Genomic DNA, 15,005 nt, shown 5'->3' with positions numbered 1-15,005 from the left:
CCAAACAATATTGATGGCTATAAATGTATTTCCTTATATGGCAACCCTTACCCTCACCTTCAGCGATTGAATTCAAGAATTCCCTATAATATTCGCCGTGCCGCGACGCGCGATACAGGCAGACTGGTACTCACCTGCTGCGCCCTTCCAACCAACGCGCCCTCCTCCTGCGTCGCCACCGCCGACGGTGGCCCTGTCTTGCAGACGTGCACGCGTTAGTGAGGCTATGTTGACGGCGAGGAGAGCGTGGCCGGCCGTACGCGCTGGACTCGTCTCGTTGGCTGTGGGGAAGATGGTACTGTCGAACGAATGACACGGCATATTTGCACGCCGCGGTGGTGAACGTGCGCGCGTTCGTGAGGCATGTTGACGGCGAGGAGAACGTGGCCAGCTGTACGCGATGGACTCGTCTCGTTGGGTGCGGGGAAGGTGGTAGCAGCAGACAGGAAGACGAGGGGAGGACGACGCGAGCACACTCCCCGATCGGGGAGTCAGAGGCGCCGGGCACATGAGGGGAAAGGGCACCTCATGGAGGCTTAAAAACGGTACCTGAAGACATGAAATTTCGCACGTGGGTCGGTGAGATGAATAGCTAGGGGGCCCCAGCAACGAGGAGTGAGCGGATTGCGATGCACGAGAGGAAAAAGCAAAATGTTGCGAGGACGATAACGGGCGCTTACCGACTGAGTTGAAAGGGCATCGCGTAGAAACACAAATAAATTACGGAATAATGAGAATTTAATCGCATGGGTGCTTGAGATATAGAGCAAGGGGGCCCCAACAAAAATGAGATGATAGAAGCAACTGACGGCCTCAGAAGGACCAATGTTGACCAAACCACCACCGTGAGGAAACCCGCCCGATTGGGAAGCCTACAGCGCCCGTTCCGCTCAACTGGGCATTGGGGCCCCTTTGGGGCCTCCGAGATTCGAAGCGTGGCTTTCAGATGAGGGTATTTTGAAGACCATAGCATAAGAATTGGATGTGCTATAGAGGTCCCTCTGAGCATTGCCGTTGGGGGTCAACGGCACCCGGTATATAGATAGTTTACCTCGATCATGATTCACTCACACTCACCCCGCTCCAGGACGGGCTCAGCTATCTGTTTCTCATCTGTTCACTGATCACAAGCCTGGAGACTATCTTGTGATCTTGGCAGTCATCGAGCGCTCTTTCTAAAAGCAAACGAATGGCTAACGTTCATATCTCGTCGATCCTCGTCATTGTCACCCTAAGCCACTCACGACATCTCAAACCGATGAAATAACGGTGCACACGACCATCTGATACACCGGTTACATTCCGGTTCATGGACAAGCAAAAGTACTTAGTCAAGGATTAACAACGGTCGGAGTAGTGTTTTAAGGTTAGGGTTCAAAGATGATAGTTATAGAGTTATATAACGGAAAGGATGTCAAGGCGGGCTCACTGGAAGGGATGATGCTTGAGATGATGCCAGTAATCCTAGTGTAAGGTAGCTGAAGGAATGATGTTCCCTCCTAGCTCATCATTGCTAGCAGATGGCGAACTCGGTCTTCAGGTCACTGCGCCAATATCCTATCTTGCTTGACAATACATGCACAAGGACAAGAGGAATTGCCACATCTAAAAACAGTGCCGCTGTCATTGCTAACGTCTTTCGAGAGCGAGAGCGTAAGGTGCCAGTTATGTTCGTCGATGTCGGTGGAACGTTGATGTTGCTGTGGATCTTGCCGCGGAAGATATTTTTGGGGGAAGGATCCGCTGGCTGGCGCGCGAGAAGGGCGTAGGGCTCAACGAGGCGGCCAAGCTGCAAGACTCAAAGTGTTTTCGGATGCAACCGGTATACCGGGCGATGGACATGATCCAGTACACGTTGAGGAAGATTCACTACGTCGCGTTCAGGTAACGTCGTGGTCCATTGCTGGGGTCTTGGTCGACTGTGAAGCACGGTTGGCATCATGCTGTCCTTCTTCAAATGTGCTGAAGCCAGGTCGAATGCTCCAGCAAGGGACCCACTCGGATGACAGTGTAGACTCCACGTCCTGAGTTGGCAATGCATTGTCTGCAATGCTAGGTTTGGACCCAGTACAATGTGTGCGGCTACGACAGGTTAGAGAGGAGTGATCGCATTGTACTCGCCACAGACTACCACTGTGGACTCTGACGCGCGAGCTCGATGAGTGCGCTTGGGTTGGAGTCAGCTGCAAATGTGCGGAGGATGAGCAGAGAGGACCATACCGTGTCGGTCGTCCTGTCAGACCTTTCTCCATGTATGCGGAACCTCGATTTGACTATGCGACGTAAGCAAGGATCAGCAAACAACGACGTCGCCAAAGGAGTAACTGCGAATTTCCACTCACCTCCATCGTCCCGGCTATATCGAGATGTGCCCATCGCACTGTGTCCGCGGACTCTGCCCCTTCAACGAACGCCTTGAGGAAGAGCGCCGCGGTACAGCTTCCCGCTGCTCGACCGCCGCTCTAACCGTGATAGCCGTCAGTGAGAGCTGATTGATCGATGTGCTGTAAACGTACATTACACAGGTCGGCGTTCGACGACTTGATCTGCTGTCCATACTCGTCATCCAGCGGCATCCTCCAGAACCGGTCATGTTCCACCGCGCCCGCCTTGTCCAATGCGTGCCACAGTTCGTCCGAGTTCTACAAGGAGGATGACCGGTCAGCATCACGTAGAATTGCGCGATGAGCAGACAGTCGGATACGCACGGTGAACACCCCAGTGAAAATGCCGCCGAGCGCGACGTTCATCGCCCTGCACCATTCCAGTGATCAGTCACACACGGGAGCGATCAAGTTTATCAACGTACCCCGTCAGAGTGGCAACGTCCACAATGCTGTGTGGCTTGAACATCGTAGAACCATAGTACAACGCATCTGCTTTCGATGAGCATCAAGTCTATGCAGATGAGGACAATGCACTCACCAGCGAGCACAAGCCGACCCTCTGCGTCCGTGTTGTCGATCTCGACCGATTTTCCATTCATCGCGTAGACACTACAGGGTGCGTCAGCGCGATTAGCTAACGCAGGAGGTGCCGCCGAGTGCAGCGTGGACGGGCGCACATATCACCGGGCTTGTTCGCGGACGGTCCTGGGAGATTCTCAGTCAGAGGCGAGAGGACGACGAGGTTAATCCTGGAGGAATCAGGTCATGAGACCAGGGGACGCGTAGAGGGGAAGATGCCCACGGGAATTGTAGTCGCGCAACAGCGAGCGCTGCGGCGCATACAGCCGCCGCGCCGCCTGATAGACGATGTATCAATACGATGCCGACGACCAACGAGCAATGCATGAAAGCGCACCCATGTCCCCGCGCATGAGTTTCATGCCCTACAAACGCGTTCATCATTAGTGGCAGAGAAACATAATGCAGTCCCGCAGCGCTCACCGCAGCTGGCTTCAGGGAAATTCCACCCGAGTCAAAAGTGACGCCCTTGCCGACGAACATTAGCGGATGTATGTCCTTGGCAGCTCCTGTGTAGTGGCTGTATGCGCGCGTGATGTTAGCGCAAAGATCAAGACGTTGCAATGGAATTTGCACATCTCGAGGAACTTGGCCGGCTCAGAGGAACCCTTTGACACAGACAGGAAGGAACGCTACGACGATATCAGATTGTCTCTTAAAAGTGTGTTGCATCGACCTACCATGCCCCTTTCAGCAGCCCATGCTAACGTCGGTAGGAACAATGTGAGACAAATTTAGAAGAGCAGATGGACTAGAGCTTCTACTACACTCCTGGGAGCGGCGCTCGGCATCGTCCACAGAGAACGGGAGGAACACGCACCTTCATCACGCATCGTGATCTCAACGTTGGGAAGACCGGCGAATTCAGACTTGATGCGTTCGGTAAAGAGCTGGGAGGCCGGTGAGCAACGTGTCGGATGGAGGTTGACTTAGGACCTACCGTAGGCGTCATCATGTTCCCCGGTAGTTCGGACAGCTAGTGCAGTGTAAGTCGATGAACCTGCACGCAATCAAGGGTGATATACTGTGCGCGCAAGATTTTGAGCCTGCGCATATACGACGCCGCGATTCCACTCTTCGGAAGGCGAGATGGGCTGGAAAGTCAGCCTTTCGGGAATGGGGTCTTTTAGAGAAGGAGCAAAGCGGGAAGGCGGCTCGGTCTTCAATGAAAAGTCGTACAGTGCCAGATTTGCAGCAACCGCTATGGAAGAAACCGAGATGTTCATAACGATATGCAAGTATGCGAAGCATTACTCACCAGCGGCATGGGGATCAGCGGCGGCGTCGACAAGCACATCTTGCTCGTCAACACCGTCACCGAGCGCTTTGACCTGCTTGACCGCACTGCCGACCGCTTTGCGCACGAGTTCTCGCTTCTCGCTCTCTGGCTTGGCAACAAAGTTTTCCCCAAGCGAGATGAGGGCCGTGATGTTGCTCGCATCCGCGCCAGGCGTGGCGTAGAAGATCCGCGTCGTGCCCGCCTTTGCTGGTCTTTTCGAGGCGGGCGCCGAGTCCCAGAGTCGAGCGACGTCGAGGTTAGGGACGGCGTGCACTGCCGTGGGAGCACTCGGGTCTATCGGAAGGAGAAAAATAGACTGTCGGGGAGAGGCGACATGGAACAGAGACGGGCGCGAGGGAGGACGGAGGAGGCGGAGGGCGGGTCGTGCGAGCATCGTCGCAGTGAGACGCAGACTGGCAGCACGTCAACGCACGCCCGATTGGCGCCGTCGGCACCCGCTCCCCTCGTGAGGCCACGCAATCTCTCCCCCGTACATGTTGTATGCGCTCCTCATCGTGTGCAGCAGTCTCCTCGTCGAGCATCCTTCCCCGGCTAGACATACTCCGGCGACGACGCGGGTTTTCTTTGACCGCATACAGCGCCGTGCAGGCCACTCGACATACGGCAATGGGACAATACTATTACAGGCAAGTATATCATACACCTACGGGCTCCTCGTCTCCTGCGGACCCAACACCTCCCTTTTTTTGTCACGGGAGGACAGCACCTCCTGATGCGTGCCACCCGCAAACACATCAACTGTATTAACCCTGGCGCACGACCCGCACGATCGAGCGCGAAAGCCGTCGCTATATGCTGAGCATCACAGCGGTTCTGCCGCAGAAATATACAGCACTGTACGCGAGAACGTAAGCGTCTGTGCATCAGTCTCGAGAGACAACCCTCACCATTGTTTCCCCGGATAAAAGCATCGCCGTAGCGGTTCGTAACCTGGCCGTTGACGTTCTCCTCCGTCTGCTCCAACGCGATGTTCATGTATCCATCCAAACACGAGAGCACACCTGCTTGCCGCTATCAGCCTTGGCGCTTCGACGCTCATTTACACAGCAAGTGCGATAGTCGGAACGCACCTCGATAGTCCACACCCGATGTTAGCCGTACCACGACGCGCTTGCCCACCACGCCCTTCAGAAAGTCCGTAGGGGAGCCTGTCGTCGTCGGTGGCGGCGGTGGCGGCGGCGATGCCTCGGTGGGCGGCGCAGCAGGTTGGGGAGGGGAGGCGTCGTCGTCCATGGCGTGCACACGGGTAGCCTGTGGCGTCGAGTTTGCGAAACGACGCGCGGGTCACAGCTACGGTCACAAGGCATGTCACGGTGTGTTACTTTCACCCGAGCACGATGCCGACCAGCGGCAGGGATTCTCGGTACCCCTACGGATCGACGGTGCGATCTGCGCGCATGAGACTCGCTGCTGACTCTGACGTCTGGCCTGCGCTTTCTCCTTTATATCAAGTCCGACACCTTCCGCTACGCTTCATTTTGACGACCCACATACTCACCCCCTGTTTGTGATACCATTCCATTTCTATGCAGCGGTCGCAACTGTGATAGTCTTCGTCTGCGCCACTAGATATTTCAATACCATCGATCTACCCTTATCATGCCCACCCACGACAAAAAGCAAGACAATGCCCAGACCAATGAACCGCCCCACCCCCACTACGACCCGCGTCTTGGCGATGAGGAGTCCGAGGAAACACGCACCGAGCAGCCACAGAGACACGTTCGCATCCAAGTCCCGACATGGACCTCGCACCCTGTTCACGACGAGAAGGTGCACCAGTTTCGCGAGAAGCGCCGCGCCTTCTCCGAGCAGCTACGCTCCGTTGGCGCATTCGTCGTCAAGAATTTCCCACTCGACCTTCAGTGGATCCCGAACAACTGGACGTGGTCAAAATGGAAACCCGTCATACGCAGCGCAATTCTCGGCTGGCTCTCCATCTTGTTCATGGTTATTACACGACTGGAGGAGGTAACAGGACAGGTGCGTCTTTCCAGCTGTGCACTCCTGTCACCGTGGCCATTCGTCCATTGCTCTTCGTGATCGCGTTCGCACCTGCGTTCTCATTCCGATGCGCTGGCAGCTAACTGTTCTACCTTCAGGCAACGTTCCTTATCCTAATCTGTGGGTGTCGCTTAATCTGCCGACCCGAGTATTTCATTGACTTGGCATCACAGCTGCCTTCCTTGACCCTCCCCGTGATCCATTCATCGCAGTCCTCGAACGCGAACTTGTTTTCTCTGCGTTCGTCACAATGGCTTGGGCGTACGTACCATCGCTTTCCCCTCATTACCGACGCTGATGCCATGCATTAGATGGAGCTGCCTCGGCATCTTCCTCGCCAACCTCGCGCGGACGAACACCGACCACAATGCACCCCTCACCTCCATCCTGACCGGACAGTACATCCAGGCTGCGCCGACGGTGATCATCGCTGTCTTCATCTTCTTCGGTGTAGCATTCTTTCTCTTCGTTAAGGCGAGGCAGGGCCCTGGCCCGTTCCTCTTCCCCTCTGTCTTCGGCTCTATCTGCATTGACATTTCGCTCGTCACCGCTGTCCTCTTTCCCTATCCCTACTACGATATTGGTCGGGCGATTGTGCTCCCGCTGGTGTTTCACTCCGGCTTGTGCATTGTCTGCGCCGCATTCATCTTTCCCTCCACGATCACCGCGCAGTACGCCGGTGCCATATCGCGCCTCATGGATCCACTTGAGATTGCGCTCAACGAGCACCGCACGGCGCTCAAGACGAGTCCCAGCCATCCCCAGTTCATCGAGACGGTGAAGAAGATCACCGACCTTGTCGGCAAGGCGGAGGGAGGTCTCGTGCCCGCCGCCGCCGCCCTTCGTCTGGTCAAACACGACATTTTGTGGGGACGTTTCGCGCCGACAGACGTGGGCGGCCTCCAGGAGTTCATAAGGCGACTCGTTACGCGCGCGAATGGGCTGGGGACATTCTTCACGCTGATCGAACCAACGCGAGAGCGCTTCCCCGTCACTCCGCTTCCGTCAAAGCCAAGCACACCCTCCGGTTCGCGAGTTGTGTCACCATCCAACTCAAGGCCTGAGACCCCATTCGCGTCGCGGCCCGCGAGCCCAACGAGGGGAAACTCCACGCCGCCAAGGGGAAACATCGCGCCGACGAGCTCGTTCCCCCGGTTTGACTCTGTGGTCTCGACTAATACCCAAACAACCTCCCGAGCGCCCTCTCCCGAACGGGAGGAGCGCGGGCGCGTCCGCCACCGCCACCGCCACCGGAAGCATCTTTCGAGCGTCTCCTCCTTACGTTTGTCGATCAGCCAGCACCTGGGCCACCTGGGTAATCGGCTCAAGCGACACGAGGAGGACACGCAGAGCGAGCGGCTGCACTTTTCCCTTTTGCACCTCGCACACAACCTCTCTTTGCCGCCAGCATCATCGAGCGAGACCGCCGTCGCGGTGTTTGAATCTCAGCGTTACCTCACGCTCGAGGCAACGCGCCTGTCACACCCGGACTCGCCGGAGTTTACGGAGCATTTCGTCGTATTGTTGAATGAGAGCTGCGACGAGCTGCTAGGGGTGTGCGCAGAAACGATCAGGAGCGTGAAGGGGTGGATCATGCGTGTGCGGCAAGGCAGCTTCGCAATGCCGCGGACGATCGAGCAGATGCGCGCCGAGCACCTCGCCCATTTGACTCAGACTAAGGAGAATATCAAGCTGGCGTTGGAGCGGTTCCGTAATGATTACAGGTAAGCGAGAGTAGAGGCATATCGTCCCGCGCGATGGCTCACATATTCGCAGGCACCGTGTATTGGATCCGTACCGTTCCGCGTTTGATCCAAGTCACGTTCGCTCGCCCGGGGGATCGACCGAGCCGCCGCCACATCGCTACCTCTTCCATTGCTACGTTTACCAATATCACTTGATCCGATTCGCATCCATTATTATTGAAATTGTAAGCGTCCGTAGCTTGAATTTGACTTTGGATGAGGCATTGACGGCACTGCTCTGCTAGCTTGATGAGATGATCCGCCTGGAAGAAAACTACAAAAAATCGAGGTTATGGATGCCGATGCTGCCCTTTAAGAAGCTGATTGATTTGAACGCTTACGATACGACAGCGCTCGAGCAGAACGACGACGAAGATCCCGGTACGTCAAATCATTCTCATGTCGATCGAAACGTGTTCCAAGCGCTCTTCGATGATCAGAACGCATACCTGGCATCGAGCCAGAATGGGAGGAAGACCTCGGCATGGCGTCGCGCAGAAACCCTGACGCGTTGCCTCCTCGCAACCTGTTCGAACAGGTGATGTCGTGGATTCACGACCTCATCCAGGCGTTAGCTGGCGGCAACTCGTTATTTGCCCTAAAAGCGGGTCTTTTGACGAGTAAGGACTATATTCCAACTGCGATGGCTTTGGCTGACCGTGATTGTCGTCCGTAGTTATACTGTGTATTCCTAGTTTCCTAAGGCGATCCGCGGCTTTTGCTTATGGTAAGTGTATCGAACGCCCGTGAGATATCAGGAGGTGACGTATATTGACCGCTTGTTTCACAGATGAGCGATTTGTATGGGGCATGTACGTAATTTTTGTGATTCACCTTAAGTGCATTGGGAGATTGACAGACTCCTAGTTTCATGGGGCAGCTCACACTGGCGCGCTTCCGCGGAGACACAACCTTCGGGCTTGTCGCGCGTCTCGTCAGTACGTTCCTGGGCAGCGTCGTCGGACTGGTCCTATGGTTTGTGTCACTACGTTATCATCTGGTGCATTGCTCATGGAATGTTCGCCGCTGCAGGTACATTTCCGCCGGCAAGGGCCATGGCAATCCGTACGGCTTCGCGGCAACGTTTGGAGTCTGTTTCCCCGCATTCTACTTCGGACGCCTGTACTGGCCAGGACCGCCAATGGTCAACGCCATCTTCTTCGTCACTGTCGCCCTCGTACGTCGTCATTCCCTTCATCTTGCTCGAGTATCAGTATAACTCCATTCCTCGCAGGTCCTGGGATTCTCCTGGCAAAATACTCACTATCCGCTTATATTCCATTTCTATGGATGGTCTCTGGCATGGGTATGTACTCTATCATTCCGTGACAAATGATGGGTCATTTTAACCAGAACCCAAGCGACGGTTCGTGCTAGTCACAGCGGGCGTCACAGCTGCATTGTAAGTAATGCTTCTCATCGTCAGAAAGCAGTGGTCATAATCATAAGCACGTCCAGCCTGTTCTCTTTCCTTCCGCCCTCTACAACGCTTCGCCGCTACCAGCGCACCATGCTCTCCAGAACGGTTGCCGAGCTGGGTGCAGTCTACTGTTCCATTGTCTCCTTCGCAAACACTCGTGGACGGCACGAAGTAAACAGAGACGAGATCGTCCGCGCTCTCGTGGCCATTCGGATGAAACTGAAGCGGTCGATCGTGCTGAGGAACAATATCATTTACGAGGTACGCCTTACTTACCGTTTTTTTCTACCACAGAAAATGCTAATGAATCATCAGTTCTCGCTCAGAGGAAGGTGGCCATCAAAGCGATATCAGCGGATTCTGGAACTACAGATGTGAGTGAAAAGCGTCAGCTTATTCCACTGTCATTGATTCTACGACTTCATTCAGTCAAACTGCATTCCTCCTTGGTCAATTGATGTCCGTAGTCGAACATCTGGACCACGCGTGGTCTCGTGCATTTCTGCGCAGAACTCGGCTGCTTGACGCGGATTTCCAGGGTGATGTCTTGGCCGTCATTAGTATGTGTACTCACTCATCCATCACATCCGGCTGACATGATCCTCGCGAAATAGGCATGGTTTCGACGGCGTTACGAACAGGTAATCCGTTACCCCAAATCACGCCCTGCCCCCTTGTCGACCGCTTCATGGCCTATACGCACGGTCTGAACGTTATTCGGCAAGAGGCTGACGATGACTATGGCCTGCCACGAACAATGACCATCGATACTTTGGAAAATGAACAATATCTGTGAGCGTCTTATCCGAGATTCGACATGCCGCCACTAACGCCCCTGTTCTACACAGAACATTTGCGGTCGGTGTGACCACAGCGTTTGGTATCATTCTTCGTTTGGACAAGTTAATGGTGGCAACAAAGGAACTCGTCGGAGAGCAGTATCATATTCATGGTATTGGTGCTCCTGATCCGAGGGTTTATAGTACCGACCGTCCTGCCAAGGATGCGTGAACTTCTATATTCGGTTATTCTTTCTTCTCTTTGCCTTCCTTTGCATCATTGTGCCATCGGGACGGTTTCCGAAATCATACCTACAAATCAGTGGATCTATTCGCATTACATACTATAATACACTGCTCTGGATCTATCGACGTCGCGAGGTACATTGTGTATTTTGATCTTCATGTAAGGTCCACGAGCCTTACTATACTAGATGATGGTCGCTGCGCTGTGCGCCCGGCGCCGAAGTTATAAATAGAAACAATTGCTGGCCAACTGCACTAGAAACCGAACAGGGTCTTGCCCTCTTCAAAGCCCATTCGATGCTTCACGGGACAGGGGGAAGAACCTAATACATGGGCAATCATTAGAGCACGAGAATATGCTGTTCCTGCTGGATGCTTTTCTTTCCATCGAAAGCACGTACAGTGGGTTGGCGAGTTCACCAATCCGGCCTCACACGACCTGAGGCCTACTGAGGCCATCTTTTCCTGGTCATTGTTTGCGACATATGAATAAACGCAGAAGCGCACCAGAATATCCATGCCCAATGTTTCATTCCGCGTCTTGCTGACCGTCAGTACACGGCAGCATCTGAAGCACATGCGCACGAATTCAAGAGGATGATCTTCAAAGTGACTTTTCCGGTCCAGGAAAGCTCGACGTGGCGAATCTTGCTTCCTTCTCCATCGTGCGCATGGCTTCACACCCTGCAGGCTTCTTCGAATGCCCCTTCGTCAGATCCGAACGTGCTTTCTCGTCATGAGCAGGCTTGCAGATCAGGAATTGCAGGATCTGTAGCTTCATGATATTTTCATCATCTGCAGGGATGCCACGGGGCTCTGCGCAGAGCGCGACGCGGCATACAAAGTGTTGGAATATCAAGCCTAGCTATGTTAAGTATGGCTTATCAGCTGGTATTTCCTTTTACGTACTTATCGGGCATTAGCGCCCGTAAGACTTTTCACCGGCTTCGCTCGTTCTGCGGGCTTCAGTCCTTCTATCATCAAGGATCTGAAGCCCTTTGACTCTAGCGTGTGTCCTCCCGTCCACTCCTTTTCCATCCGTTTACACAAAGTTGGTCATTCCCTGGCTGGGGAGGTAGTCTGGTTCGCGCACATGACCATTTCCAGCTGGGCGGACTTGAGTATGGACGCCCAGCGTGCCGTGTCCGGACATCGATCAGTGCACCATCATAAACAGCCCTTCTGTGTGGTCGTCGATGTAGACTTACCGAGTGGACCTGTGCGCCGCTCGAAATGCGGATGAGCGCGACGCGCCCATGACCTGAGAACGTCGGTGCAGAGTGTGCTCAGCGCTGTGTCTCATCGCGCACTTCTCGACGCGCCGTGCAGACGGCGGGCGTGCGGGATGGAGGGGGAGACGAGGTCGTGCGGGGAGGAGGTGTTGAGTAGCGCTGTCCAGGCGGAAAGGACGTCGTAGCGCAGTGCGGCGGGCTGGTTGTTGTGTCAGTGGAATTGACGTATGTCGTGATGGTGAGTGGTTGAAGACACTGCCGAGCGTTCATGAGGGCCTCGTTTCGTTTAGGACCTTATTCGAGTATCATTTGATGCAGTCGCGCATATCATGGAGCGGCGGTTCCCAGCGAAATGTGGTGCCTCGGTCGTCCATTGTCCCCATCACACATAGGTATTCCAGCTGTTCACTGATCTCGGCAGATCCATAGGCCGCAAGTACGAGTGGTCGGCAGAGGATATGTGCGAGCGTGGAAGACGTGGCCACGGGCTCGTAGCGCGCAGCGGACAGGACCTGTGCGCCCTCGGGGAAGACGTCGCTCAGGTGGTGGTCGACGATGAGCGTCCTCATGGTGGCGTCATCGGTGATCGGCGGGCGTGCGCAGATGCCCTGGTCAGCGAGGATGGTGTAGCATGGACCGTGGTGGGCGATAGCGGTGCGCTTGGATACAGCGTGCACGTTGGAGCCTTTGGCGACAATGTGTACGGAGAGGAGGGGCGGCACGAGGCCGAGGTTGAGGAAAGTAAGGTGGAGGATGAGCCCGGAGCAGAGACCATCTGCATCCTTGTCTGGGATTAGGGCGTGCGCGCTGTAAGTCCAGGTCAATCAGAGAATTTCTCGTGTTTGGCAAGGGAGAAGGAATGTTGTGCCATTCAGTGAGAAATGCGCGGGCGGCCGTGATAGCTTCTTGACTTGCTGGTCGTTCGTAGCTGAGACTGACACATCAGAGTCATCTGAAAATGAGCTTGCTGCTCCGCCTTGGTCTCCGTGCGTTGTCTCTTTCTCATTTGTCGTGGGGGCATGAGTGGGGATGAGAGACGCCGGATATGTTCTGCAGCAATTGCAATATAACGAAAGCTGTGTGCTGAGGAATTTACGCTGAGCATGCGCACGATGGAGAAGGCTAACCATTGTCGGTTGAGTGCTTGCTTGAGCCGCTGCCTCGCGCCTTAACTTACCTTTAGGTTTCCACTAGCGATGAACAATTCACCGCACCTTCAGTAAGTTCTGCGTGAATATTTTTCAATATAATGACCATACTCAGGGATGAGGCGGGCCAGTGGCCACAGGGGCACGTGTTCGTGTGGGCGTGTGTGCCACAAAGAGTGGCGTTCAGATCCATCGCCCGATTTGCCTCCGCGTAAACGGAAGCGCGCACTTTGGGCCACAGACCACCCTGTTCTGTGCCGTGTATAAGAGCGACTTGTCTCCATGCGCTTTTCTCATCTCTCCTTCGGCTGAGACTCCCTATAGAGCTCTGGGAGCTCTGTCTGGTCTGCTGTTTGGGCTTGCTCGTCGTGCTTTGTGATTTCCTCGCCGATACTCATCGTGGCCACATCCAAACGGTCCGCACGAATACACACTCGCGTCTCTGCATACACGGTCCCTTTGGTCCGCTTTATCGCTCTTCACCGCTTCAGTGCCAACAGTCATGCAAACACGCTCGCGCTCGAGTTCGAACACCACTTCGTCCAACTCGATCGGCCGCGCCGTTGGTGGCAGGCTGCACAATCTACTCTCTCCAAAGTCAAAGTCCTTGCCCACTGTCTCGATCTCCAAGCCCATAAAGCTGCAACGCAAGCGAGCTTCGCGCGAGATGACACCTGATGAGGACCTCAACAACGCGAGGGACGTTGCTGCCGTGCGCCCGCGGTTGACCTCAGAGTCGACAGAGTCTGTCGATACTGTGCGAGAATTGGCTCAAGAAGAGGGGAAGAAGAAGACCCGGACGAGGACGCGCAAGTCGTCCATGTCGGCTGGCTCGCCGCCGCTCGAAATTGTGGCACCGAAAAGCATTCAAGGGAGGGGTGCTACTCGTAACACAACCGCCACCAAAGTCGCCAATGGCATGTGCTCTGAGAATCCTCCCCGGCGCCGCTCGAAGCGTCTGGCGCGGACAAAGTCCTTTCACGACCTGTCTGACATCTCGGATAGCGACGACTGTGAATTCAGCTTTGCCGAGCCTTCTGTGTCTGTGGTCGAAGCTGGTGGCGACAGCGACGATGAGGGTGAACAGAGGTCACCGAACTTGGACCCGTTCTTGGATCCGGACGCGGAAGATGCTACTCTTAGAGAATCTGTGGACATGTCTCTGGCGAAAGAACTGGATGATAGTCACGAAGCAGCATCTCTATTCGAGGAAGAGCCTCCGAGTACCAAGTCTGCGTGGAGTATTTTCACTGACGACTGGGACAAGGTGAACTTGGAGTTGCCTACGAGCAGTCTACCAAGCACGTTGCGCGCGGCTGCTGTTTCTACAAGGCAGGACGGCTATAATTCCATGAGGGCTCGTCTGCGGCGCTATGACATGACTATCGCGCCCAAATGCAAGCACATCGAGATGTGGGACATCTCGCTCGAGTAAGTGTCTTCCTCTCGGGCTCAAACCTTAACTCACGCGATCGCAACATAGCCGCACGTACGCGTGGCCGGGGATGATCGTCATACAGGACACACAGCCCTGCGGGCAGAGGACGATACCGCGCATGCCTGTCAAGGACGTCGAGATTGACTGGCGCACGGTCGAAGGCCGATATACGCTCGCGCTTGAGGACGCAGACGTTCCGCCCGAATATGCGTGTCGTACGGAGGGCGCGGCGCTCCCCGAGAAAGACATCGTCTCCGCGATGGACCCCACCCAGGGTATCTGCACGGAGCCAGGATGGAGCTACGTCGGCCCCGAGTTTCCGGGTGCGGGAGTGGGCGGGGCGTGGGTGATGAAGTTTTGGGTGCCTGTGCCGATGAGCTTGTTTGAGTGGAGGGAGTGTTGGCAGTTTCAGGTGAGGGCGAAGGTGAGGTTTGGGAATTGGGAGAGGATGGAGTGGGTTGGGCATTCTGGGCCGGTTAATGTGATGGTTGAGCATTTGAGGAGGGAGAGGGAGATGGGCAAGAGGCCTGCTTCGAGGAAGTGAATGTGCCATGTAATCTAATGAGGAACTTGTCTGTATGTTTTAACGAAGTTGGAAAACTGTTCATTCACTTTTCTATCGACGTTTGTGTGGTGGCGAGCCACTAGAAGTAGTGGCCACAGTGACGTGACGGACGCGACAGTCACGCATCATGTGCACGCGTTTAACGCGAACACGGAACTCTCA

General features: G+C 55.0%; 5 protein-coding genes across 5 annotated transcripts; 2 read left to right on the top strand and 3 right to left on the bottom strand.

Moving 5' to 3' along the window:
- Window positions 1–1,948: 1,948 nt before the first annotated feature.
- On the bottom strand, window positions 1,949–4,846 carry LAESUDRAFT_523151 (leucine aminopeptidase). Its single transcript, XM_040902800.1, has 17 exons — window positions 4,225–4,846; window positions 3,992–4,167; window positions 3,907–3,942; window positions 3,787–3,856; window positions 3,647–3,669; window positions 3,543–3,598; window positions 3,390–3,486; window positions 3,304–3,331; window positions 3,190–3,244; window positions 3,065–3,136; window positions 2,926–2,996; window positions 2,810–2,876; window positions 2,709–2,754; window positions 2,517–2,642; window positions 2,343–2,462; window positions 2,221–2,273; window positions 1,949–2,167 (listed from the first exon to the last, which is right to left on the bottom strand). Exons 1-17 carry the CDS (start codon window positions 4,637–4,639, stop codon window positions 2,128–2,130), a joined length of 1,551 nt encoding a protein of 516 aa, XP_040758656.1. The 5' UTR covers window positions 4,640–4,846; the 3' UTR covers window positions 1,949–2,127.
- A 222-nt stretch (window positions 4,847–5,068) lies between these two features.
- LAESUDRAFT_602496 (Sm-like ribonucleoprotein) lies at window positions 5,069–5,418 on the bottom strand (the record flags this gene model as incomplete). The annotated part of the gene is made up of 3 exons (XM_040903079.1): window positions 5,069–5,100; window positions 5,154–5,270; window positions 5,337–5,418. Coding segments are annotated over 3 exons (231 nt in total), but the record flags the coding sequence as incomplete, so codon positions are not given.
- A 355-nt stretch (window positions 5,419–5,773) lies between these two features.
- Window positions 5,774–10,581, top strand: LAESUDRAFT_523085 (uncharacterized protein). Its single transcript, XM_040902799.1, has 18 exons — window positions 5,774–6,249; window positions 6,369–6,390; window positions 6,444–6,531; window positions 6,582–7,994; window positions 8,047–8,200; window positions 8,261–8,396; window positions 8,456–8,635; window positions 8,692–8,742; window positions 8,806–8,827; window positions 8,883–8,990; window positions 9,048–9,192; window positions 9,250–9,321; window positions 9,377–9,417; window positions 9,474–9,696; window positions 9,751–9,809; window positions 9,865–9,995; window positions 10,050–10,227; window positions 10,284–10,581. The coding sequence occupies exons 1-18, from the start codon at window positions 5,866–5,868 to the stop codon at window positions 10,444–10,446; spliced, it is 3,570 nt and encodes a 1,189-aa protein (XP_040758654.1). The 5' UTR covers window positions 5,774–5,865; the 3' UTR covers window positions 10,447–10,581.
- Window positions 10,582–11,696: 1,115 nt separating this feature from the next.
- Window positions 11,697–12,622, bottom strand: LAESUDRAFT_523403 (uncharacterized protein; the record flags this gene model as incomplete). Its single annotated transcript, XM_040902801.1, has 2 exons — window positions 11,697–12,499; window positions 12,561–12,622. Coding segments are annotated over 2 exons (564 nt in total), but the record flags the coding sequence as incomplete, so codon positions are not given.
- A 1,250-nt stretch (window positions 12,623–13,872) lies between these two features.
- On the top strand, window positions 13,873–14,845 carry LAESUDRAFT_731847 (uncharacterized protein). Its single transcript, XM_040910128.1, has 2 exons — window positions 13,873–14,271; window positions 14,324–14,845. The coding sequence occupies exons 1-2, from the start codon at window positions 13,997–13,999 to the stop codon at window positions 14,820–14,822; spliced, it is 774 nt and encodes a 257-aa protein (XP_040758652.1). The 5' UTR covers window positions 13,873–13,996; the 3' UTR covers window positions 14,823–14,845.
- Window positions 14,846–15,005: the final 160 nt, after the last annotated feature.

The sequence above is a fragment of the Laetiporus sulphureus genome, assembly GCF_001632365.1.
Source record: "Laetiporus sulphureus 93-53 unplaced genomic scaffold LAESUscaffold_70, whole genome shotgun sequence".
Taxonomy (NCBI): Eukaryota; Fungi; Basidiomycota; class Agaricomycetes; order Polyporales; family Laetiporaceae; genus Laetiporus; species Laetiporus sulphureus.
Note: the sequence above shows the minus strand (reverse complement) of the source record. Positions and strands in the feature narration are given on the sequence as shown.